At 40.4% G+C, this 25,475-nt stretch overlaps 1 protein-coding gene across 1 annotated transcript; it reads right to left on the reverse strand.

Moving 5' to 3' along the window:
* Window positions 1-2,959: 2,959 nt before the first annotated feature.
* Window positions 2,960-23,545, reverse strand: scml2 (Scm polycomb group protein like 2). Its single transcript, XM_041934917.1, has 13 exons — window positions 23,524-23,545; window positions 23,218-23,283; window positions 22,390-22,460; window positions 21,951-22,185; window positions 21,400-21,488; window positions 20,346-20,589; window positions 8,387-8,703; window positions 7,950-8,079; window positions 7,627-7,833; window positions 6,584-6,763; window positions 6,046-6,261; window positions 5,363-5,517; window positions 2,960-5,098 (listed from the first exon to the last, which is right to left on the reverse strand). Exons 1-13 carry the CDS (start codon window positions 23,543-23,545, stop codon window positions 4,973-4,975), a joined length of 2,058 nt encoding a protein of 685 aa, XP_041790851.1. The 3' UTR covers window positions 2,960-4,972.
* Window positions 23,546-25,475: the final 1,930 nt, after the last annotated feature.

A 25,475-nucleotide genomic window follows, 5' to 3' on the forward strand; every position in this document is an offset into this window, starting at 1 on the left:
CTTCATTTCCTCCTAATCGGAACCAGGTGCACTGAGACAATCTTTCCACTAGATGGCAGTGTTTACTGTTGTCTAGTTTCAGTCTCAACTCCAGTAACGTTATTTCTCTTTGAACTGAAGCCACTGGTCAGATTCAGCCTCCATAGCACCCTGCATTTAACAAAATCCAATCCGGCTGACGAATACAGTCAACAGAAAAACATTGCACTCACTGAAAAATTGGGTTGTCTCTTCGTTGTGACAGCAGACAGCAGTCAAGCCAGACTAAATAAGACCAAACTAAGTTTGAGACTAGACTTTTGACTTAACTGCTCTGAGACTTGATGAGACTTGGCTCTCTAAAAAAGTAAAAAGATTCAGATTGAACTATTTAGTTATCAGGGCTATGCAATAAATGGACTTGGCCTCAATCTCAACTGCGAAAAACTACTCACGCGACATAGTAAGGAAAATATTCAAATGGTAGTTTATTTTAATGGTACTCATATGACTAAGTCTTGAAATTGACTTGCATATTGCAAGATCTTGTGACTTCACATGAACTTGCCCTTCGCTTGTGACTTGACTTTCAAAAAGACTTAAGACGGTAGTGTAACATACTACTTAACCACCAACGGTAACTCTTCTCAAGGCTTTCAACTGCATCTTGCAGTCTTCATTCAGTCAAGTTTCATGACGTTACTATTGTGTGAGGCAAACTGAGCTATCTCACTGACAATTAAGATTGCAGTTGGAAACTCCAGAATGAATTCTTTGAATTAATAATTGAGACTGTTTTTTTGTGAAATTACAATTTCCAATGTCAATAACGATATTAAAAACTGCTGTACTTGCTGCTAAATCTCAAAATACTCGGTGGGTTTTCTTCAGGGCTCTCAGCCATAGCCTAACCCTTTAGCAGCTATCGATCTAGCTAGCTACTTAGCTATAACGTTAACGAAGCTAACTAGTGTGTGTGTTTAAGGGGTTGTTGTGTTTACTGTGTGTCAGTTTGACTTACTTTTACTCTGGCATGAGCCTAAAACTTGGAGATGAAGACCGATGTCTTTGAAACTGTTCACCGCTTTCCGTTTGTTTACCTGACACAACGACACATGACGCTAGCTGTTAGCCTGTGCAGTTACTGAGTTACTGCAGGTGTAACTTCTTAATTAAGTCGACTGTTAACACCAACTAATTACACACGTTCCTATTGCTGCAATCACCGACAGACTTTCACGGTTAACGTTGCAACGCAAAGCTATTCAATATATGAGATAATGCCAACAAAATTATACACACCAGCAGTGTTGGGAAGTAGTTGAGTACATTTACTCAAGTACTGTACTTAAGTATAATTTTGTGAGACTTGTACTTTACTTGAGTATTTCCATTAACTCCTATTTCATAGTTGTACTCCATTGCATTTCAGAGGCAAAGCGTGTTCTTTTTACTCCACTCTGTTTACTTGATAACTTTAGTTACATTGCAGAGTTACAGGTTGAGGTAAGACTTTATTGATCCCAGGGAGGAATTCACAAGCTGCCCAGCAGCATATAAAGTAATTAAAATTACCCTTTACCAGCTGCAGCAATAATTATGTAAGCATGGATGCATTAATTATTGTAACCAATTAAGTAATGGGCCATCCTGTGCAATGAGTACTTTTACTTTTGGTACTTTAAGTATATTTTTATGCTTTTACTTTTGTACTTTTAAGCCTACTCAAATAATATTTTGAGTGCATTCCATTCAGTTGAAACACAGGTTTTCCTTCACTGTGGCATGGCTACTTTAACTTAAATAAAAGATCTGAATAATTCTTCCCTTGTTGGATACCTGTCTCTGTAAATTTCATAAAACATCTCTGATCTTACCTGAATTCTATTTTATCCGAGGGGATCTGTCTTTTTTCACTTAATTTAACTCAAATAAACCATTCCCATTTTAAAGAAAAAAGATACAGCTAACTAACCTAAAGATACTCATCCACAAAGTCATCATTACATATATTTCTGTCTTCTTTTACGTCAGGCAGTTAAGTGCTCTCTCAGTGATCTCATCTCATTTGCTGCTCCACAGACTTGTGGTAAGGAGCTGGCCGTGGTTTCCTTAAAGCTACATTTATTTAACATTGTTCATCACATAAATAATTGTAAACATGTGGTTGGTATAATACAGCTTTAAACAGGGTGCACTCTGCTGTGACTGGAGTTTGCTTCCCAAGCAGGAAACAACATATACCAGTCCTAAAGAATCTGCAAGAGAAGCCATAATTGGCCTGTTTATCCTGAGTGCTGATGGTGGGCTATTTGAACTGGCTGATCTTTTGAACAATGATTCCTATTGGACTGTCACTTTCCTTAAATAAGACATCCATGATCCTTTGACCCCCAACCCCCATACCCTCCAGAAACACACACACACACACACACACACACACACAACCAACACTAAAAGGACATTCAACTCTACTGTGTTTTTTCTTTGCATGTATGCATTAATATCTTTAACCCCTTACTCCTCTCTTATAAACCCTTCTTAAATGTTTTTTTTCTCTCCCTGTGCCCCAATTATGTTTTCACTGTAGGATTCAATTCGACTGACTGGGCCAATGGTTCACAGTCTGTTGGTCAGGACCCCCTGAGGGGTCACAAGAAAAAACTGAGCGGTGGCGTGATGATTAACAAGACGGGAGCAGAAAAATGCTTTTATGCTGCACAAAGTTCTATTATTTATTCAGACTTTCTTCTAAACTTTGCTTTTTTCTTATGAATAACTGGAACATTTTTCCTAATCAGGCCTCTAAAAATACAACAAGTAATAAACCACTTTTCTGTTAGATTTTGGTCTTAAATCATAACATGAAGTTTCTTTGTTTGAAGGGAATTTTTCTCAAAAAGGTTAGGAACCGGTGGACTATTAAAAACAAAACTTGGTGGCCTTGTGCTGGGGTCTCCAACACAAAATGATGTAAACAAATGTTTAATTGTGTGAATACATATCAAACATATTTAACAAACATCTTTTGTTGAACATACAGTAAAAAGTCGTATATATACACATGAAATGCTGCAGAGCGACAGATGACAAGGCATAAAAAATATACATAGTCGGTTATTGTGCAGTCCCTCTATGTTGTAGGAATGAACACAAAATGCTAATGATGTAAACCATCTTCTAAGAAACAACCCCTACTAAAAACCTGAGTTTCACATTAAAGCAAGACGGTTTCAAGTATCAACTTGTCACCACTACAGGAGAGCAACAGTGTGAAATGCAGCTACAACACACGTGATTTGGTTTGAAAATGGTTCTGAAATGTTCAGAAAATCTGTATTTCTGCCGCTGAAAACAGATAAATATTTTGAGACATGTGAATAATCACTCAGACACAACATCGTCCTGTAGGTAGTTATTTGATGGTGCACACGAAAACTATTTCAGGCAGAAAAAAATTTGATTACACTTACGCTTGATACAGGCTGATACACTTCGTTACAGTACAAAATGATATCAAAAAACAACCTTTTGGCTTGACTTTATACAAAACAGCTTCTCTAACGTGTACTCTCTCGGGAACACTTTAACGCTCTGTACAGCACTCAAACTAGACCGTTAATGGCATTGTCTTTATTTTAATGTCAACACTTACAGTATTCCAGTCACTGTATATGTATATCTCATGTGTGTTTGATAGTGTGACCATCGAAGCATAGTACAGTCATGTAGCTACGTCAGGGCTCAGCCTGAAACCGTTCAACTTCCTGCACACAAAACAGACACAAATGAAAGGGAAATAACTCCTCGGTAACTGATTTTCTACCTCTACAGCCTGTCCTGTTGGATCACAACTAATGAAAGGTTTTCTTCCAAAATAACATATCCACCATTAAATAAAAGTGGTGCCCACTCTGCTTCATTTATGATCTTTGTACTTTTGGATTGAAACCCCTCAACACATCTCAGTCACGTAACTGGGGCACTCCTGTTGTTGAGCACCTGCTCGTAATAGTGCTCCCGACTTCATACATTCACTGGCTTGCATAAACTAAATTTGACAGTCTGCAAAATACGCAGTCATTCACAAACTTTATTGCATTGTGCGAAATGATGCAGCGAGACGTTCACTGCCAGTACCTGAACTAACTTCCCAATATTGTGTGCAGAGCGTCGATCCTGAAATTCTGACCAGGAGTGAAAAAATACGTCGGCAGCCAGATATCTGGAGAGATAAAGTGTGTGTCTGCGTGTGCGTGTCTAAAAGTAGAAATGTCGAGGCAAAGTAAAAGTTAAATTGTGGCCTCCCATTTTTCATAATAAGGCAAAAAAATGCCTACGCGCAGTTACCTAATACTTCTTATGCAGATGATGAATTACTGATGATGTACTGTCTATCTGTTTAAAGGTGACTAACAAACTATGGTCTGTAAATTCAACAATAAATGTGTTCAGATCAGACTGATCATAAGTAATGTTCTCATAACAAATGCACGTGTACAGCTGTAAATATTTATGACAGTTGCCTGTAAGTGAATTGCAATCTGAAACTGTTGTAGCACCAAATTGTTAATACCAATTCTAACATAATGTTGCTTTGACTGTTTATTTATACTTTCCTGGTATTTTATACTTTTATTTACCAGCATGACCGTCTAAATGCTGTTTCACAACCCTCTCTACACCACGAAGAATAAAATTCTATTGATTCACTTGTTATTGACCAGAAAATGGTCAAAGTTAAACAGCCTGATTCTACAAATATTAGAACCAGTTCATAAAACGACCGTGTAAGTTTTTATTTGAAGATTCCCTGCAGGTTGCTAAAAAACTCAAATGGAAAAAAAAATGTACAAAGGACTTGACCTCAGTGTCCTCGATGGTCGCTACGACCCTGGTTCAGGTGGATTGACACTGCCCTGCGTCCCTGCGTCCCTGCGTAGAATAATATGCGTTGTGTGATGCCAGTGAGTAAAGAGAGTGCCTTCTTCCTCTATTGTTTGGTCTGTTTCAGCTTCTCGATGTGATGGCAGAGTTTGAGCGCCGGGCCCAGCTTCAGTCCCATATACTTCATAATGATATCACTGCGCAGCAGCATCAGAGCTTTGCCATCAATCTCCTGTAGAGAGAGGAGCACGCTGTAAGCAGGGGGCCGCATTACAAATACTTTCTCTCAGAACAATTCTATCCAAACGACAATGACTTGATTAAGGCACTGAATGGTGGAAATTCTCGTCTGATATGCCTTGAGCAAGCTTAGGAAGAGTTTATTTACCCAGGTGACTGCATGATGGAGCACAGTGAGTGAAAACCACTGCAGTCTGGGAGTCTGTTGACCTTTACACATGACGGACAACACGGTTCCTATACATGAAATACTCACGTGTTTCCTGAAAAGTTCGACGTGTGGGCCGAGAGTTTGGGGATCAGCCTCTTGGACAAACCGTATGACGTCGTCCACTGACCAGGAAGAGGCGTCGTTCCCTGAACCCTCCTTGTCCTGTTTCAAATGGTCTGGGCCTGTTGTTGAGCTCGCTGCTGCAGAGTGGAAAAGAGCGAGAATACCGTTATTAAATATTATACCATCTGCTCATGATCTCATATATCAGTTTGAATCAAAAACGTCTTTGCAATTTGTAAGATTTTGGTCGAATTGAAATAAAGGGGGGTCAGTTAGGAAAGCTAATGAATCATGTGCTGGCCACCCCCCCATAAAGTGAATGTCCAATCATACTTATGCTTGTGTAGCAATCAACTGCACATTTAAGACCCTTTTCTTATTTTTAAAAGTCAGCTGGAAACATTAAAAAGTCAGCCAGAGATGCTGTTTTTCGCCAAACTCACGGAGCGAATGTTAGCTTTATTAGCTTTATTAGCATTCACTGACTGATAAAAAGTGCATTTGCACAGTGATGCATTCACTTGCTGCCGTACATAGTAACTAGCCTTTTATATTTGCTAAAATAAAAATTATTATTCATAGTTTAATAAAAATTTCCCTTTAAAGGGGTCCCTCCCAGTTAGATGATTTTGCCCTCATGAGCGCGTGTGTGTATTTAACACAACCTTCCACTCGTCTGTGTGCACACATTGGGCCAAGTTCGGTCGGGTTGGAGCTGACGCGTCGCAGGGGGGGCGGTGTGTGTGTCTGTCCAGGGTGATACGGCCGCTCCTTCTTTGCTGCTCTGTAGTCTGGTGCGCTGTGAAGAGAGCGGCTGCTGGGGGCAGGATCCTTTGTGGAATCGTCCTTGGACACGCCGTTCTCTGTGTGAGACAGTGGTTCTGTTTCAAGAAAGGCCGAGAAAAAATACTGTTAAGACTGACACGTGCAGACATACTGCGCTGTGCTGGACTATGCACACAGTCACGAAGTGACTGAATTATGTAGGAAGACTCAGGGGGCATTTGGATCTCTGCAAATTTATCAGGTCACCAGTTCCCAAAAAAGTAGGTAAAAATCCTCAAAAACACTCCTGAATGCACAAATCAATCAAGATCCACACTACAGCACACCCAGGAGTCTCTGGGAAAGTTTGTTTGGAACAAATGGAAGAACTGGCTAATCAGTATTAGCAATAAAAACAGCTGAAACACATTTGCACACCTGACTTGGTCCTATTGTAGAAGCGTGCGTTGTTGTTGTTGTTGAAGGGGCTGAATGGCTGAGAGCTGAACAGGCTGTCGCTCTCCAGATGTTGACACATGTTCTCCAGGAACCGCAGCACAGAAGACGTACTGGAGACGGAGGGCAGCTTCACGTAGCGGATGCCATGTTCTGACCGCACTGGGAGGGGGGGCACAAGCAGCTATTAGTTCACATGCAGTATGTAGAAACACACACACACACACACACACACACAGACGCTGCATTCACAGCTAAAGAAAAGCAGCAGATGGTTTAGGGTGTGCACCCTCCCTTTAAAAGCACAAACCCGCATTTTTCACCCCATCCCACACTGCGCTACACCCTCCCTCCCACCCAAGCCAAGCCTGCACAAATCCACACATTAAAACCCCCCCTCCTTGCCCAGCTTCACCCACAGCCTTCCCAATCCGGTCCCCCAAGGGAGACCCAATCCCAGCATCCCAAACCAGGTTAGACGCACATGTCATTTCTGATTACAGACACAGTGCTCACATCAGCTGCTGCCACAGGCTCCGTCTTTTATTCCTCCTCTCTTTCTCCTCACACACAACATCCATGACCCACAAGTGTGTTTTACCTGACTTTGTGGAGTTACGTATACATTAGAATGGATTTGTTTTTCCAAGAAGTGACTTTTAAAGGAACAGTTTGTTGTGCTCGCCAAGAAAGAATTTACCCTCTTGACTGTGTGGTAAATATGAAGCTCCTGCCAGCAGTTGGTTAGCTTAGCATAAAGACTGGAAACAGGGGAAACAGCTAGCCTGGCTCTGTCCAAAGGCAACCAAATCTGCCAAAATGTTGATGTGCAAATAATCATCATTTTTCAAGCAAAATGCCCAACATTCCCTGATTCCAGCTTCTCAAATGTGAAGCTTTGCTACTGTAATCTGTTTCTTATCATTTCATATTGACTACATATGGGTTTTGCACTGTTAGTCGGACAAAAAAAGCAATCTGAAGAGTCAACATGAGGAATATCCTGTGGTGTTTGCCGCATTTACCTCTGATGACCTCCCCTCCTGTGTGGGACTGGCTCTGTAGGAAGGACAGCAGCACAGAGGGCTGGTAGGTACAGTCCACGCAGGCCTGAACCGCCTGCTGAAGCACTGCGTTGACTGGAGCAGGACCAAAGTGGTCCGGGAGCTGCTGCACCAGTTTTCGGTCAAGATGCGGGCCATAGTCACCATGCTTGTTCACGTAGACGCACACTGGAACAGAAATGACACCAACCTAAACATTTTTGCATTCTTTCTGCTGACTGTAGCTAAGAGCAAGCAAACCAACCATGTCTAACAGACTTAGTTGTGTCTGTCATCCAACTTACCTGTGCAAACTACATTTGAGCCGTTGCTATAGTTGTTGTCTGCAGAGACGTGGCTGGAGCTCAGTCGGGTCTCTGGAGGCGGAGCTGTAACTGATGGCGTCCCAAGAGATTGCACCACTCGAGGCTTCTTCTGGCGCAAAAAACAAACAAACCATCTCTCATTTACTCTCTCTAACCTACAAAGGCTGTTAGTTAATGATTTATTAAAGGTGTGTTTTAACTCTTTCACTGCAGCACATTTAGCAGCTTCCAAAAGCAAAGCTGTTCTCCTCGTTTATGGTGAATAAACATCCACAAAAACTCCTCCCTCCCTCAAAGGGCCCACCTCTGACCTGTCTTCTCTCTATCAAAATCATTTCTGCCATAATACATGAAACAGAAAATGGCAGGGTCACTGGACCGTAGCATAACAGATTACAACTCTTGTGACATCTCACCTTGCTCCTAGGCTTGGGCCCTCTCTTCTTGTGTGGTCTGGGGGCCAGTTGAGCCTCAGAGCCAGTTCTGGCAGGGCTCTGCGATGCTCCATTAACTGCTGCCGCTGCCGCAGCCTCAGCCGCCGCCTTCAACAAAGCAATAGTCTGGGATTTTGGACGACGACCTCGGACACCCTTGCGTACTGGGAGGGGTGGCAAGGGGTTGGGCAGTCGGTATGAGGTCTGCATGGAGGAGGAGGAGTTGGAAGAGGAGCGGCGTGTAGTGAGGGAGGCTGAGGTGGAAGAAACAGGAGCAAGGAGAGCACTAGGAAGGGTAACTGGAAAAAATGGGACATGGGAAACATAAAAATTATATTGTTATACTTCTTGTAATCAGTGTTAGATTGCATTAGACTAAAGGTCATCAGAGAGAATGATAATATGACATTAATGTGGGCATTAATAGCGGGATGCATAGAACTAAAATAGGTAAAATAAATTCTAAATCTGCAACACAAGCACAAACACACAATTAGATTTGCCCTCTGTCCACACACAGAGGTTTCAAACAAAGACATTTGAAGCCTCTGCCAACTGTGCTGTAGCTCCTTGAGACGAGGCATGGTTTGCATTATTAGACATGTCGCATTTCAACGCACCCTAAGGACAATACTCATAGCGTTTGCCTACTTTTTCCAAAAAGGAAGAGAAAATATGTCAAGAAAGACAAAGGGCAGATGAAAATGAATAACGGAGTAGTCCTGCAGAGGAGATCTGTTTTGATTTTTCAGTCCTCTGAGATTGGCAGGTCCTTTGTGTTTATCCTCTCCCTGCGCTGAAATCAGAGTCAAAAGTCACGATCCTCCAGGGGTCTGCCTGCTCGACTTCCAGCAACACAACTAAAATAGTGATTATGGTGATAGGATTTAAACTCAATTCCACCTACAGCACTAGATATTGGATTCTTGAGGCTATCGTCGATTGGGACTAGTGTAATAATAAGACCAGCTGTAAATGTTGATGCAGGAAACATAAGATTCAAACATGCAACAAAAATGCAACCGATACAACTTATATAAACTGTTTACTAAATGCCTAAACTATCCTGAGCTACAATCAACATTAAATGAAACAGTTTGTGGTGTGAGAAAGCCTGTAGAAAGAAGTTATCCCCTTGTTACAGGAGCTGCAGGAAAGCTTTTTCCAACCACTATTTATGTCAACAGATATCAGCTGACCTGCACACAGACACTGGAGTACTGGCGTTTACACTGAGTGTGTTGAATATAATAACTGGTGTCAAAATTAAAAACACCACAATTGGCCTATTCATAAATTTAAACACCTAATTTATGTGAGTGGTTTTAAACAGGTACCGTGGTTTGACCCGAACCGCTTAAAGGCATTTTATTAGTCTGGTTAATGTGTGAGATTTCCCAAGATGGTTTTTATTTCATTGGCATTGGCAACATATTTTTGCATGAAAAATGTCACATTTTAAAACATCCCAATGTGAATGAAACCTTTATAACTACTACTATCAGCAGACAATATCAGCCAAGACCCTTTTGGGCCCCTGGTTCAAGTTTAGCTCTTGCTCCCCTTATCAAAAGAAAAAACACCCCAACATTGTATGAAAAATATCCAGCAACCTCACACACTCCAACTCAAAGTCTTTGCTTAGGAAAGAAATATTATTCCAAAATGCAGTTTTAACACAATCAGCTGAAGTGTTAAAGCTGAAAGAAAGTGACAATGAAGTGAGCGGAAAGGCAGTAACCATTGTTAGGAAGGAAAAAAACAGATCACCCCCTCCCTCTTCATTAGCTGCAAGCATGACTCCATGATATGAAGACCAATCATTGTAGCGGGCGTGTGAAAGAAAGAGAGCAAAAACGAGAGAGAATGCAAAAAAAGAGAGGAAAAGAGAAAAATAACCATCTCCTATTTCAATACAAATGCACAGCGCGTTGAGAGCAGGGGCCTGAGAGTACATGTGGAAGCCCTCAAGGGGCCGAGGCTTTCATTAGAGCCTCCTTGACTGAGGCGATATGCAGAGACTATGGAAGGTTTACAGTATTCTCTAAGGGGCCAGCCGGGGCACCCTGAAAGCTGCTTAATTGGGAAATGAGTGAAAGTGGGCGTAGAATAGAGCGGTGTTTTGTTTCAGAGGGCGAGGGCTCGCTCGCTCACCGGGAACGGTCACACAAAGCGCGCTCTCAGAGGAACAGCGATACCAACCTGCTCGCACAGCGGCACACTTATTCACACTCAGCTCGGAGCCATAAGCCCTACAAAGGCAGATCAGAATTTGTTTGCAGGGTACCAATCAGTATCAGCGGGTTTTAATTCACCGTAGGAAATCTGAGTTGGGGGGCCTTCTCTGATCTTTGCCTGAAAATCTAATCCATCCACGTCGTGTGACAGCCACCGCGGCGCCACGTACCATTTCCACACTGGTGATTAATGTCATATTCAACCGTATATTAGGTTATCATCACATTTACTTAAAAAAGGACTAATCACCTCTGCATTTTTAACTCTAAATTTCAAAGAAAATCTGCTTATAAATGCATTTCATTCCACACCGTCTGACAGCATCATATATATTCTGCATCAGCTTGTTCAAGCGCTTGTTGGCACTGAGTGAAATATTCAAACCAGGGACTCTGTGCTTCTTTTAATTCATGCACCATATAGTCATGTGAATTTATTAAAAATGCCTGCATCATTTTATACATCGCACTATTTCCCCAAAGCACAGCCTGACATATTTGCTGGAAACTTTGAATTAGAACAATGTTTGGCCTCAAAGACTAAATGACTGAGCCAAAACTGGGAGGCTGCTTGTTAAAGGGTTAAAGGTATGTTTTGGTGCAATTTTAGCTCCTTAACCTCAAGTCATGCTTATTTTAGATGTTTGCTGACCATTTTCAAATGTATATTAGCGCTGTCATCACTATCTCAATTACTTTCTCAATTTATTTTTGTGCCAATAAAAATGCACATCACAGTGTAGTAGTTCAACAAACCTATTGCAAATTTATGTTCAACTGAAGCAGCTGATGGCTGCTCTATATGCTGTACTGTTTTACATTTTTGGATATGTTTTTCTTCCTGTTCCTGGCAGTCATTGACTTCCATTCATTTCTGTATGATATGCAAATGAATAGCAAGCAATGGCCGCCTGGAATGGTAGAAAGGTTGCATTCACGTTTCTAAAGCAGCATGGTTTGCACCATGGCTGAATGTGATATAAAATGTAATGTATTGGCTAAGTTATGCAAAACTGTTAAAGTAAACAAGTGTATAATGTTGTAAAACTCCAAACCTGCAAAATTCAGATAAACTGCAAACATATTTTAGACAATCTGAGCGCAGCGTCCCTGGTGTGCATAGGCTGCAACAAAACAGAGACATATGGTACTGATCATGACTATATAATTCCAACTCGACCCGCTGACCTGTGTAAGCCACAGCCCGAGGATACGTGTGCACGTGCGAATGTATGTGTGTGAGTGTACGTGCACACATGAGAACGGGGTCGCTGAGAAGTGTGTCTGCTGTCTGGGGGGTGGGGGGAGGGGTTCCACAGTGTTGCCCCTCATCTAATTACAACCCCCCCACACACATCCTCACATGCCGAGCACCTTCACAGCAAACAGTCCATTCAGCCACACACACACACTCTCTCTCTCTGTCACACACCCTCACACACACACACACACACACACACACAGGTTGTTCTTTACTCATGGACTGCACATTCAGGTGTGTGCAGATAGCAGAGAGAGGGCGTCACTAAGATAGCTTTAGGGCATAAAGAATAAACACAACAACAAGTCTTCAGCTTATAAAAAAGAAAAGAAAATCACTATTGTTCTACTGTGACTTGTGTGGATGTTCACCTTTGAACTGATCAAACAACTTCATATAATAAAAAAGGCGGGTGTGTAAAATCGGCGTCCTGACAATATCTGAGATGCACTGATCATTGCCCCAGCCTTTGGCAAACCAATTCCTGATGCTTTACACACACAGAAACACATGATCAAAAACACATGGAGCTCCAAACTTAATTACAGCCAACAATACTGTTAAATCTGCAGACTTTGAGGCTGTCTGACTAGCAACGGCCTCTAATCTCTCTCAGTGAATTTGAATGGGTGCAAGTCATTCCAAAAGTCTTCATGCTAAACAAAGAAAACAGTGTGAAACAGCAGCTTTAATCATTTACACCAGAGTAGGGGGCTGCTGCACTTGTGAGAGGACATGCAACTTTCATGTGAAGCAGAACGCAGATTCAGCTTTCACTTCCCCCTTTTTTTTTTGTATGTTTTACCAAAACAATAAAATGAAGGCAGTATGAGTTGTTTTAGCAAATAATCCCTGCTGGGGCAGAATCATTGAAGCAATAATTTCCAAAACACTTCTACTACTTCCTGCATTGATTGAAAGCATTAGATTGTGTGCTGCATTCACTAATGTTACATATCAGGGGAATGTTTCACAGGAAATAAATCTCTCATATTATAAAAAAGAACATACTTTACATAAAATATAGTTTCATGAAATGTGATATTGCTACAAAAATGTGCCTGCACTTCACTTTAATATACCACATGTGGTAGACCTAATCATAAAACTTTATATAAAGCTTTAAAACACAATCCTATAACACGTAAGATACTGGTAACACAAGATGTGAACCTCACAAGAAGCTTTTTCTTTCATTTATGCAAAAAGCAAAAAGAAACATATCAAACTCACCAGGAAATCCCCAACAAAAAGCAGAAGTGCACTTCTACAGTTGTGGCTTTCGTAGTAGTAATCGCAGTACTGGAGGCAGCAGTAGAGAGAGTAGTAGTGATGGCCGTAACAATACCAGTCACTCAGTACAGTTGCTTCCTGGTTCCCTTTTTGAAACTCTCTCCTCTATCTGGTGTTGATTTGTGTCCCTCTCTGTCTATTGTTTTCCTCTTCCTAACTTTCTCAAAAGAAAAAAAAAAACTCTCCTCATCTGCACTTCATTGTCTGTGTTCTGTCTCGCTATCAGCTGCTTTCTCAGCGGTCTCCGTGCGTCCCTCACGTCTCTTTTCTCCCCGGCGGTAGTCCACAACAAAGCCCACGCTGCCGCTGCTGCTGCTTCTGCTGCTGGCTGAAGCCACTGCAAAGCTTCCCTCTCAATGAATGAGGGGGGGGGGGGGTGGGGGGGGTGTTTAGATTTGCATACGGGCTGGGGAGGGGTAGAGCGAGGGAAGGAAGAGTGGCCATATCGACAGCCTACATCAGTCACCTGCTTCTCAGCGAGCCTCTGGGGGAGGGGGACATGGTGGGGGAGAGGGGTTAACGGTGGGGCTCCTACAGCGGATGGGGGATGGGGACAGGGGTGGCGAGGGGTAAAAGGTTAAACTGGATCAGAACAGTGCTGATTGAAACGGGTGAAAAGGGGCAAACTCCTGGAGTCGGCGCACACATAAGCAAGCTTTCCCTCATTCACGCATACACACACAAGGTCTCACTGCCCAGAAGGAGGCGACCCCTCAGTGTAACCCTAAACTATTCAGACATTCCCCGATGAAAGATGGCCAGGTCCAGCATCAGGAAACAGTCACACAGTCGGATATCACCCCGGCTCCGGAACAATGTGGAGCGGAGCAGTCAGAGGAAGCCTGCATGGGAAAAGTCCCTTCAGTCAGAGACGTCTTAATCTGCGTCCGAACAGACAAACTGAAGCCCGAATACTGCAGATTCAGGGCAGAAGTAACTGTTTCGTGTATGAGATGCTCCTTATAGATATATAATTATCTTTGGCTATTCTTGCATTCATAATGTATCTTCAAGTCTATTCTTGCCGGGATATCCACTGGGAATTTGATGTGTTTAGTCTGTGCGGGGCAAATCACACTGAAAATAAAAGACGACAATACTTTAAAGCCACTTTAAAAATATGCACTAATATAATAATTTTTAGAATCTTTCTAATACTAATATCTTGGTAAAATTGTGTAAAACACATGCCACCTTCCTTCTGTCGACATTAATCAAGCATTTAGAAAATTCAGTGCATGTCTGGGAGGTAGTTTTTGCCGAAATATCGAAAAAATGGGACCAAAAGTCGCATTATTTTGCCTTAAATAGCCAAAAACAACAACCATGTGTATGTATCTGATAAAATGAAGAGGTGTTGTATTCTTCATGCATTATTCAGAAATTATTATTCTGCATTCTGACCCAATTACCAACCAGAAAGACAAAGACATATAAAAAATGTTTAAAAAAAGAAGAAAAAAAAAAACTTTGCATGTTGATGAACGCTTATTGTACAAAAAGGAAAATAATTAGTCACCTGATCTTGGCATCCTCTGTAGCTTCTTACAAAAAATGTGTTTCAGGATCACAACAGGACTATTTTGATGAAAGCTAATTAGAAATTTCAAATGTAGTCATAATTACAGAGTCTCTCACTCCTTCTCTCTCATGTACAGCTAATTATCAGCTCATTAACACCTCAACCAAGCCCTACTTATTCACTTACTCCCATACAAACACTAGCTGTCAGGTGTTTTTTGTTACCCTCCCTTACTGCGTTTTCTTCCCACACATTGCACTCACACGCAAAGGGTAAATCTGCGCGTGAGTCTCCTTGCATGGACGGGGCTGCGTTCACAAACTCAAGGCTAAAAACTTCCACCATGTAACATCTTGGTCTCTTGCAGACCTTTGGCAGAGCCGAGCCTTAACGTGGCAGGATGCAGTACTTCTGTTAACTCACAATAGTTTCCAAAAACAGCTCACCGCGCTCTCTAAAAACTCTTTCCTTCCTTCACTCCGTCGCTAGACAACCACCAAGCATGAACCACACTTTGCTCTTCTTTTTTTTTGTCATTTTGTGCCATTGGTCAGTCGGTGTCACTGACTGTTACCATGGAAATATGGGTCTAACTCAGTGTAGCTTGGCCAACTTGTTTTTTTGTTTTTTTTTATTATTGTTAGGGCTTAAAATAGAAATAAGAAGTCTGTCTTTATTTTTATGAAACTGTCATTAGACTAATCTAAGAGAATCTAAAATTAAGAATCATTTAAAAAGAAAAGCAGCATATTCTGACATTTACGAAGCTGGAATGAAAAATGAAAATGACTAACAGCCATTATTATAATAATTCACAATTTTCCGTCAATCGTTTGAGCAATCGACTAACCGTTTCAGCTGTACTTGTTGGGTAGTTTTATTAAAAACGACACATTTTTTAAGCTCTTCGTATATTTTGTGTACAAAAATCTTAACTTGTAAAATAATGGGTAACTAAAGCTGTCAGATAAATGTTGTGCAGTCAAGAAGCACAATGCTTCCCTCTGAAATGTAGCGGAACAGAAGCAGAAAGTGACATGAAAAGAAAAGAACTGAGTAAAAGACAAGTGCGTCATCTTTGTACTTAAGTACACGTCTTGAGTTAATTTACTGAATGTATTTTTAATAGGGTTAGGGTTAGTCTTGTATGGGACCACATCTGAAGCGAACATTAACGTCTTCCTGGTGCATCGACACATAAACACTGGATGGGGGCTGCGAACTTGAGCGCCTCGCTGCCCGAGGACGGACGGCACGCTCTGACAGATGTGTAACTGCTGTCATCCATCAACAACGTGGAGGAAACCCAAGCAAACACGCGAACGCGCACACACACTTCCCATTAATCAAGGAGGTTGTTGGTCCGGGTTATTCAAAGCCACATGTTTCCTGACCAGTGGGCACCAACAACAGTTTAAAGGGGAGGAAACTGCCGGTCGGGCGCTGATGTAACGTGATGATTGATATTTATAACATCTGCTAAGAATGTCAGAATCAACAGTCTCTCTGCAGAAGCATCTGTCTTTGCCAATGAAGCTGAACAGGTAAACCTTGAACATTAAGCATTAGTGCAAATCACATGGTGACATATTCCTGCAACTGCTGAGAGTAACTACAATTTAATTACAGCCTGATTGATAATTAATAGTTCAGTCCTGCCTTTGCACGTTAATAATATCCACCAAAGCTCTAATTTGCACAGAGGGAATGTTTTGACAATGAGAGGTTCAGGGGCACCGCGTGGGGTCCATGGAAGAACTACGAGTATGTAAAAGGAAGTAAAAAATCCTTTTTTTTAAAACAGCTGATATCTGAATTTCTTTAAAAAAAAAGCAGAAGAAAGTGCAAACAAGTTACAATGTTTCTATTCATCTATCTTCTAGTGGTAGAAAAGTAAAAGTAGCAATACCACAGTGTAAAAATACGCTGTTACAAGTAAAAGCCCTGCATTTAAAATCTCACTTAGAATGGCCCATTTCAGAATGGTATGTATCATATCACTGTATTATCATGATCGATGCATTAATGTGTTCATTAATGTTGCAGCTGGTAAAGCTGTAATTGCTTTATATACTGCTGGGACACTTCATCTGTAATAGTACATCAAAATTAACTAGTTGATTTATATTTTTTATCAATAAACTGAATCTGCAAAGCAACCCATAACTAAAGTTGTTATGTAAATAGAGTGCAGTAAAAAGTACAATATTTTCCTCCAGAGAGCAGTGGAGTAGAAGTATAAAGTAGCAGAAAATTGAAATACTCAAGTACAAGTACCTTAAAATTGTACTTAAGTACTTATTACCTCCACCACTGGTATCTTCAGTGCTATTCATGTTTTTAATATTTTTTTTTTCTGCTGTTCTTTTTCTGCTGCTGTCTTGACCTTTGCTACAGATTTGTATCTGAGTGGAGCTCACCTGGTTAAATTAAGATGAATGAAAATAAAAGTAATATACACGCTTCCAAAATTGGATCATAAAAATCATATTATCACAAACCTATTTTTGACTTCAGCATTTTAAAACGGTCCTGTAAATGTGACAAAAATAAAGCGAGCATGGCAGAATTTTAGAAGATAGTTTGTTGGTTTGAATGACAGAAATCTGCATGTGAATTATTCTCAAGTCTGTGGATAATTTCTTTGGTAATTAATGGGATGAAAGAGCAAATATTTCACTTTTAACAACCACAGTTAACAACACATCTATTCAATGATTGTCAAATTAAGATTTTTATTATCAATAAAAAGAAACTAAACTATTTCAAAAGAAACAAGTTTTAACATGAAGGTTTTAACCTATAATAAGATTACACTCCATCAACATTAAACTGCACTCAAAGAGATATAAAACATTCACCCATTTATTTTATTCCAGATAAACTAAACTATTCAATGAAATTCTACGACAGCGCGTCACATCTTCATGTTTCGTTTCCGGGGAAAAAGTCTTTTTGGGTGAAAAACGGGACAAATAGGACACAGTAAAGAAGACAAAGGCAGTTCTCAGTTAAATTAGATGACATGCACAAACACTGTTCAGAGGATTATAACCTGAAACGTGTCGTTTCCGGGCATACATGACTAAATCTGCATCTTTGTGGGAAAATCAGCCGTCGTTGTTTTGCTCCAACTGCCAAACTGCTTTGTCACATCTTTCAAAAGCGCAAAATGGAGCCAAAAACATCCCAAACAATCACACGTTAACACACAGCAAAGAAGCGGATTAATATATGAGAAAAAAGATCAGAGACTGGGATCTATTCAAGCTGAATCTTTAGGGAACTCTGCAGACTCAATGTGGAGGTCAGAGCTGCAGGTCACAACCCCACCAACAAAGAAGAGACTCAGAGAAGAGGGGAAAACACACAGAGGAGGCACAAACTGACAACATTATTCCACATTTCTCCTCCATTTTTCACAAACTAAGTAAAAACTTCAGTAGATTCTGTACCTTCAACTATGTTTCTGCTTGAAAGTCACTGAAATAATCACTGTACTTCATAGATGTCACACAATGGTACCTTCATGGTAACTTCAAGTATTTATCTATTGTAATAATAAAGGAGCAAACACTTTACAAGCCAATCACACCACCCATTCAGACATTGTATCACAACAATTACCTCAAAAGAATAAGAAATGAGTGTAGCCAAAAATAAATGCATGAAATTAATGCTAAATATTTACCATATTCACTAAAATTAGCAATAAAAATGCCTTAAATATTTAGCTTCATTGATATATTACCTAATACCAATAATAAGCTCTCTGTTCTGCTCGTCATACTGCTGAATAAGGGTAACTTATACAGATCAACTGCACATTTTCAGGCAGCTCCACCATCCAGATATTCCCACAATGTAGTTTTTAAAGGTTTAATAGCTGTATGGCACCAGAAAAACATAATGAGGATTCAATTTATCAGTAAAGGTGCTTTCAAATACTGTCTGCTGCCTCCACTGACATAGATGTAACACATAACCAGGGCTGGAAAGTAACTAAGTACATTTACTCAAGTGTTGTACTTAAGTACCATTTTTCCGTACTTGTACGTTACTTATGTCACTTTATATTTCTACTCCATGACATTTTAGAGGGAAATATTATCGTTTTTAGTCCACTACAGTTATTCAGCGGCTACGGTTAGCACTTGTTACTCATACAAACAATTAATTAAAATATTATATACTGATTAATGAAAGATATAATCAACAAATAAATTCTTATGTATTCTTACAGATTATTTTTCACAGGCAGATATAAAGTAGTTAAAAGTAGCTGCAACATAACAAAACAAATTAGCTGCAGAGCGAACAACGGCACATTCAGTGTTAGAGCTGATTCATGTTCACTGTCCTCCATGAATAAACAAATAAACAATGAACAAAGCTCATGTGTTGTGAAAATAGTTATAATCCAACAGCATACTGTATAAAATTCCAAAACGGGCCACTCTGCATAATGAGTCATCTTACTTTTGGTACTTTGAGTATATTTGGACGACAATATTTAAATACTTTTACTTCAGTGACATTTTGAATGCAGTAAAACATCTGACCGTTTCATCCACCACTGGTCACAGTTTAGGCCACAGATCAGGTCAAATGTTAGCAAGGAAGCTAATTCTGCTGAACTGTCTGAGGCACATTGTGATCTCAGAGGATCCAGACAGTTTGAAGAAGTTCTGAACAAAGCTCCTCTGTGCTGATAATGACTCGAATCTCCGGCCGACTGAAATCTGACACCCAGTATCAGGGATGAACAATCAACATGGTTATCTGCGTCTTAAAGATCGTCTCACTTGAAAGTGAACTCTGCAGGGTTGGAGGTCGGGGTGGTTGGATGGGTCAAACCCCGGACTCTCACTCAGGCTGCTTGTGTGAAAGCAAAAGTCAACATTATAGAGTCTCCACAACTCAGTTCACAGCCTGAAATGATGAAGCAAACCCATCAGAATTCGTGCTCTGCTGCTCTCTAGTGGTGAAACCTGGATACTGTTATTTAAAGAGCTGAGATCCAACACTATGTAATTGGGACCCTGTGTAAAGTGTGAATAAAAACAGAACGCAATCATTTCCAAACAAATGGTGTTTACCTGTTTTGGTTTTCATATTTTGTTGAAACAGATTCATCCATGCTTTCATCAGCGCATGTCATATTTCGCCTTACAGGAAGAAAACATTGTTGTTTTTTGATATGAGAATACACAGAAATTAATTTTCTTGAATAGGATTATTTTTTGCTATATTTTTACAAAGATGCACAATATGAGCAGCGATGTGATCTGAAGGGGTTGAAGAGGCATTTTTAATCTCATCTTGACCATAAAACATAATTATTTGAGTTAATTAGACCATTAATTAGGTTTAGGAACACACAAATGCTATAAAAATGGGTCTAAAAATGAAATCTTGGCAGAATATAGAATTATGTTGTGAAGAAAATCCTTTTTTTCCTTTATTTAGATGCAAATTTATGCATCCACTTCATTCTTGGGTATACTTGCAAGTTCATCTAATGTTCTTGAGACGCGAAACTGTTGCAAATATCTGGAATTCACAGTGTCCAGATTGCACATTCTGCACAAAGCATGACGAGAAATGAATAATGAAAGCGGCACTTACAGAAGTTTCCAGGTGGCTGTAAGCTGTGTTTTGTCAGGGAACACCAGCCGACGGGGAAGATGTCTCTGGAGTCGAAGGGGCACCAGTAGTCGAAGGCGCCTCGCCAGCCGTCGAACATGACGAAGATCTCCTGACCTCTGACCTCTCCCACTGTGGCGGGACAAATCAGGTAGGGGTTCTTTCTGTCCACCGCCTCCAGCTTCATGCCAGGCTGGAAGTAGTTTTTAGCAGGGCTGGCTGGTTCCTAAACATAAACGCACACACATAAACAAGCAAATTAATACTGTTCATTCAGAGCGTCTCAGGTTTCAAGTCCAATAAACAGCTATGTTAAAGTTAACCGGATTATCAGATAATTATGTGCAAAAATACACATTTGACAGTTTGATTGTCTTGTCTTTGAACCAATGACTAAACACAATTTGAATAAAAATAGAAATAAAACACTGCTTTCTTTGCTGTGATAAACACTGTATGAGTTTCCTGGCATGCTGTTTCACATGTGAGTGGCTCCCTCTTGTGTCTGTGCTGATTACTGCAATGATGACAGCAAGAAAAATGACAACTAAACTCTAACTTAAATCAGGATTTATGGTTGTATTGATTATGATCCCAGCCACAGCGGCAATAATTTCATTAGTTTAAGTATTGTGTAATGTGTGTGTGTTTTACTTTTGATTTAAAAGCTGTGAAGGGACTAGCACACCTTGTGTTCATGGCTTTAACTGGGAAGCTAGCCCCCTGTTTTAAGATTTTTGTTTAAACAAATGTCTGTTTAGTCACTTTCTAAAATCAGAATGATGGAAAAAGGAGAGTTATTGCCTGACTCTTTCATTAATATGACATTAGTTTGTTTTGCTGCCCCCAGAATTGTGTGACTAGCAGCATTTTTTGTTACCACCAGTAACCACAGGTGCCAACAAATCAACCAGGACTGAAATCTTGGCTACCACTTTAAGGCCAACACTTCATGTTGTTTCATCCTTTTTCCTGAAACTAGAAAACAAATACAAACCAGTATTGACTTTCAGGAGCTTCTCCCAGTCGTCATTACCTTTTTAAAAGCAGAGGATGGGGCCATCTCCGCCCCACTCAGCGTCCGCAGGAGGAACATGGGCCACGAGGAGGCATTCATCCTGAAACCTGGACACAAGGTCAAAACACAAGGTCAGATTCATTCAACCGGAGAGAGGGGCGGGCTACACAATGATATATACTGTGTGACGATACTGAAAATCAATAAGCAGGACTTCCTCATGTCAGGTCTAAAGCTAAATGGTGTAAATAATAACATTAACGCTGGCTCGGATCCATTCAAGTGTCCCAGTAATGGCAGTAAATTGGAACTGATGTATTTTTCTGCAAGAGGAGAATATTCTGTGTCTTAACAGGAAGTTTAGCACTTGCTTTATCACACTTCTGTTAGCTTTATTTGGTCTTGTTCTGGACTTTTCCCTGGACGGCACAGAAAGCTTTTATAGAAGAAAGAACCAGTGAAAGCTTTGTCTCTCTGGAACTGCACAAGAGGTTTTGCTGTTTCTGTGTCTGACGCCTTACAACAAAGTGCTGAAAGACAGTCAAGATATTTGTTTATTTTCCACTCACCCAGCGGTGGCTGCAGCATGTCTCCGTTCCTCTCGCAGGTTCCTATTGGCTGGATGTCTAACGAGTCGACCAGTCTCCAGAAGTCGTTGGTGTTGTCACTGCCGTCCAGGCGCAGTCGTAGACGAGTACCCATCATCCCCATCACCGTTGCAATGCACACGGAGTTCGAGTTGCGAGGGTCCCGCGCCTCCAGTTTCATACCTGCTTTAAAGTCATTGGAGGGGGGGACCCTGGACTGGAGGGGGACACGCAGGGGCCGTCACTCACTGTCATGTATTTATCATCTTTTAAAAAACAACCTTTAACTGATCAGTTGAAAAACACCAGAAAGAACATGTGTATCCTGAACCTAACAAAAACAACAATATCAAAAATACAAGGCGACATAAAGGGAACAACATCAGGGAAATGAACGATATGCATCTTAAAGATCAGCCACCTGTTTGAAGCAAGTAGGCGATGCAGCAATGGAGGACGTTTCTCTCAGATAGTCTTCCCAACTGAACGGTTCTAGGAACAAAAACAACAGAAACAAACTGCAGATGAATGAAAGTGTGGGAGAGAAATCACAGCAAAGTGACAATCAGAAACTACAAGTAATAAATGTTTTACAGTGAATTTACCAAAACAAACAGGGGCTGAGTTCACAAAACACTTTCGGAGGAATAAAACTATTAAAGTGATATTTTTTGTTTTAAATGTTTAATAATTTTGTTGTGGGGGCAGCAGAAACAAGGCGTGAACACACCATTGATCACTTTTTAAGTTGGTATGGAGAACTTGTTTGTTCCTGGCAAACGCAAGTCCAATATTTACTCTCTTTCAGCTCCGTTTTTGGTCTCTACCAACTTGTGCGGGAAATATGTGGCTCTGAAACCAAACTCTAAGCAATTTTTAATTTTCTTATTTACACATATGTATGTAAATCATAAACATTGTAGAGCTGAATTAATGTATAGTGGTTTACAGCTGGAGATGCTACTGTTAATGCCACAGTGCCTGAATTTGCAAAGTTTAGGAAGTTTGCATGGAATACATAGATAAAGATTTGTCAGAGATTAGGGTAATCTTGGTAAAATGTGTGCACATCAATAATTAGCTAAAACCTTCTGAAGACACAGTTTAACATGCAACTTATGATTGCTTTTGTAAAATCAGCCCAGAAGTTGGAAAAAAGGCCAAAATAGGCTACTGAGCCCTGTTAATACAAGAATTGGCATAAAAGATCATTAATGAAAGGAACAATCCATAGATCAGAGTTTCCAACCATTAGACTTGTCAAGGGCAGAACCGGCTGTGATGCTGCTTCGTCTCTCCTTCTCCTCTTTTTGATCTGAAATCAAAAGATGATTGAACTGCTCATCAGGATTTGGGAGCGACTGATACACAGACTGTAATTACTGTGCGATGGAAGGCATGAAACATGTGACTGTACTCGTTCAAGGGGAAAAAATAAAATCTCAAACGCCAAAAATTCTAATTATGTGGTAGGAGAGTGTCGCATTTTGATCTTCCTGTGGTTGTTTTGTGATCAAAATGAGACGTTGGAGAATCAACGACAGGACAGGCCTACCTCTGTGTGGGGTTCGGCCCATGATGAGCAAAGTTAAAGGTGCTGCTGCAGAGGAGGTGGCGTCAGACAGGCTTCACCTACACAGACACTGGAGGGGAGACAGATACAGTCTGAAAACCTCATCCACAAGATTAAAAAAACTCTGAAGCTACTTTTCTTTTTCTTTTTTTTTTGATTTGGCTAAAAATTAAGAGATTTTAAACTTAGATGCAAAATTCATCCCACTTTTAACCAGTTAGAGCAGGAAAGTGGATCACGTCAGTCCAGGTTCTGTGTCAATGAACTGCTGCTGCTTTATAAAGCACTGAATGGAGCTGATGAGTGTTGTGCTGCTCTGTTTTCATCCGTCTGGACCAGGTCTGCTTACTGTCCCCAGAGTCAAAACTAAACATGCAGAAGCAGCGTTCAGCTTTTATGCACCAGATATCTGGAACAAAGTCCCAGAAAACCTGAGGTCTGATAAAACTCTTAGTTTTCTTAAATCAGGGCTTAAGATTTGTCACAGAGTTTGACTTTATGGGACTATTTATTCATATCTTGCACTGCCCTGAAGCTGCATTGCACTTTTTATTCTCCAGTTAGTCGGCTTTATTCTATTTTAGATTATTTTTTTATCTTCTATTTAATTTTACCCTTTTAAATACTATTCACATGTCTTTATCATCTTGTCTTTTATGTTGTCTTAATGCTTTTTGTCTCATGTAAAACACTTTGATTATCTCGCTGTTGACAGGTGCTTTACAAATAAACTCACCTTGCTGCTTTTGTAATGTTGAATTTTCTGACTATCTTTCTATAGTCAGTAAATCCAATGCAAAGACCAGAAATGATGAACTAATCCAACTAACTCACCAACTCTTATCAGTGCAGCCATAGTTGTCTAAAAACTATTAAAAACACAGCGAGCCACACAGTTGAACTGCGTGACATTCATGACCATGAACACACACAGTGCAGTTTATTTTGAGCCAGTCCCACATGGAGGCATCCTGCTGCAATAAGCACTCACTGGAGAAACAAATGCGTATCAATCCACAGCTGAAAATAGTCCCTAGCAAATGCACTGTCTGCTCCTGTTTGAGTTCTGTTTGAGCTCAGCTGGTTTACAAAATGATTAAGATTTTTGTCTGCAGTAGGAACCCATGGGCTTTGAGCATGATGCCGCTGGGAAGGTCTGTATTAGGGCACAGATTAACATGTCGTGGTTTTGTTGACAGTTAGAAGATCTCACAATCAAATCCAACCTTCATTTAAAAACTCTTTGTTTTGCTGCAGTTTGTTTGCTTGATTCTTCATTCTGCAATTATCACAGGCAACAATTATTAATACTTTCTAACTACACTACCATAATCCTGTCATATCTAATCTGTTACTCAAAGCTTGTATATAAACAGATAATATTCTATAGTTTCTGAAACATCCAGCAGCCATAAAAATGCATTAGATCCCAATTAAAATACCTAATCCTTTTAACTGTGCATGATAATTATCATAGAGTCTAAACACTGCAAACATGTGCGCTCCTGCTGATGTAAAGGGATTTAAAATAAAACGTGTCCAATAAATGGTAGGTGTTGTTATTTCACACGTCCATATGACCTCCTCTGGCCAACGGGTTCGATTTAGCAGCTTTCCTTCACCGCAAACGTTTACACCTGAGCCACTGTGAGAATTTTTAGCAAGATAAAATTGTTACCACACTGTTTATGCTGAAGATCTGGCACAAACATCCAGGTTCACAAAAACTCTGAGCGCAGCCAAGTCCGCACATAGCGAGAGCTCAGAATGAGGCAGAAAAATAATCCGAGAACCGCAACACATTCCAAATTAAATCCAGAAATTCAAAGGTTAAAATCTCCCCAGCAGCCAGACAATGCCTCCTTTCCTTGGGTTTAAAACTTTTAGCATCTGCAATGTATTGTGGCGGTCCCTCCCTCTGAAGACCCCTCTGT

Source organism: Chelmon rostratus, chromosome 1, assembly GCF_017976325.1.
Source record: "Chelmon rostratus isolate fCheRos1 chromosome 1, fCheRos1.pri, whole genome shotgun sequence".
NCBI lineage: Eukaryota > Metazoa > Chordata > Actinopteri > Chaetodontiformes > Chaetodontidae > Chelmon > Chelmon rostratus.

Excerpts from the sequence above, each read along its gene's own strand:
- scml2 (XM_041934917.1), bottom strand. The coding sequence starts at position 23,545 with ATGGGCCGAACCCCACACAGAG. Across the intron at positions 21,489-21,950 it reads CATGCTGCAGCCACCGCTGG|GTTTCAGGATGAATGCCTCC; the intron begins GTGAGTGGAAAA and ends CCTTGTGTCCAG. Across the intron at positions 8,080-8,386 it reads GGCCCAAGCCTAGGAGCAAG|AAGAAGCCTCGAGTGGTGCA; the intron begins GTGAGATGTCAC and ends TTTTTGCGCCAG.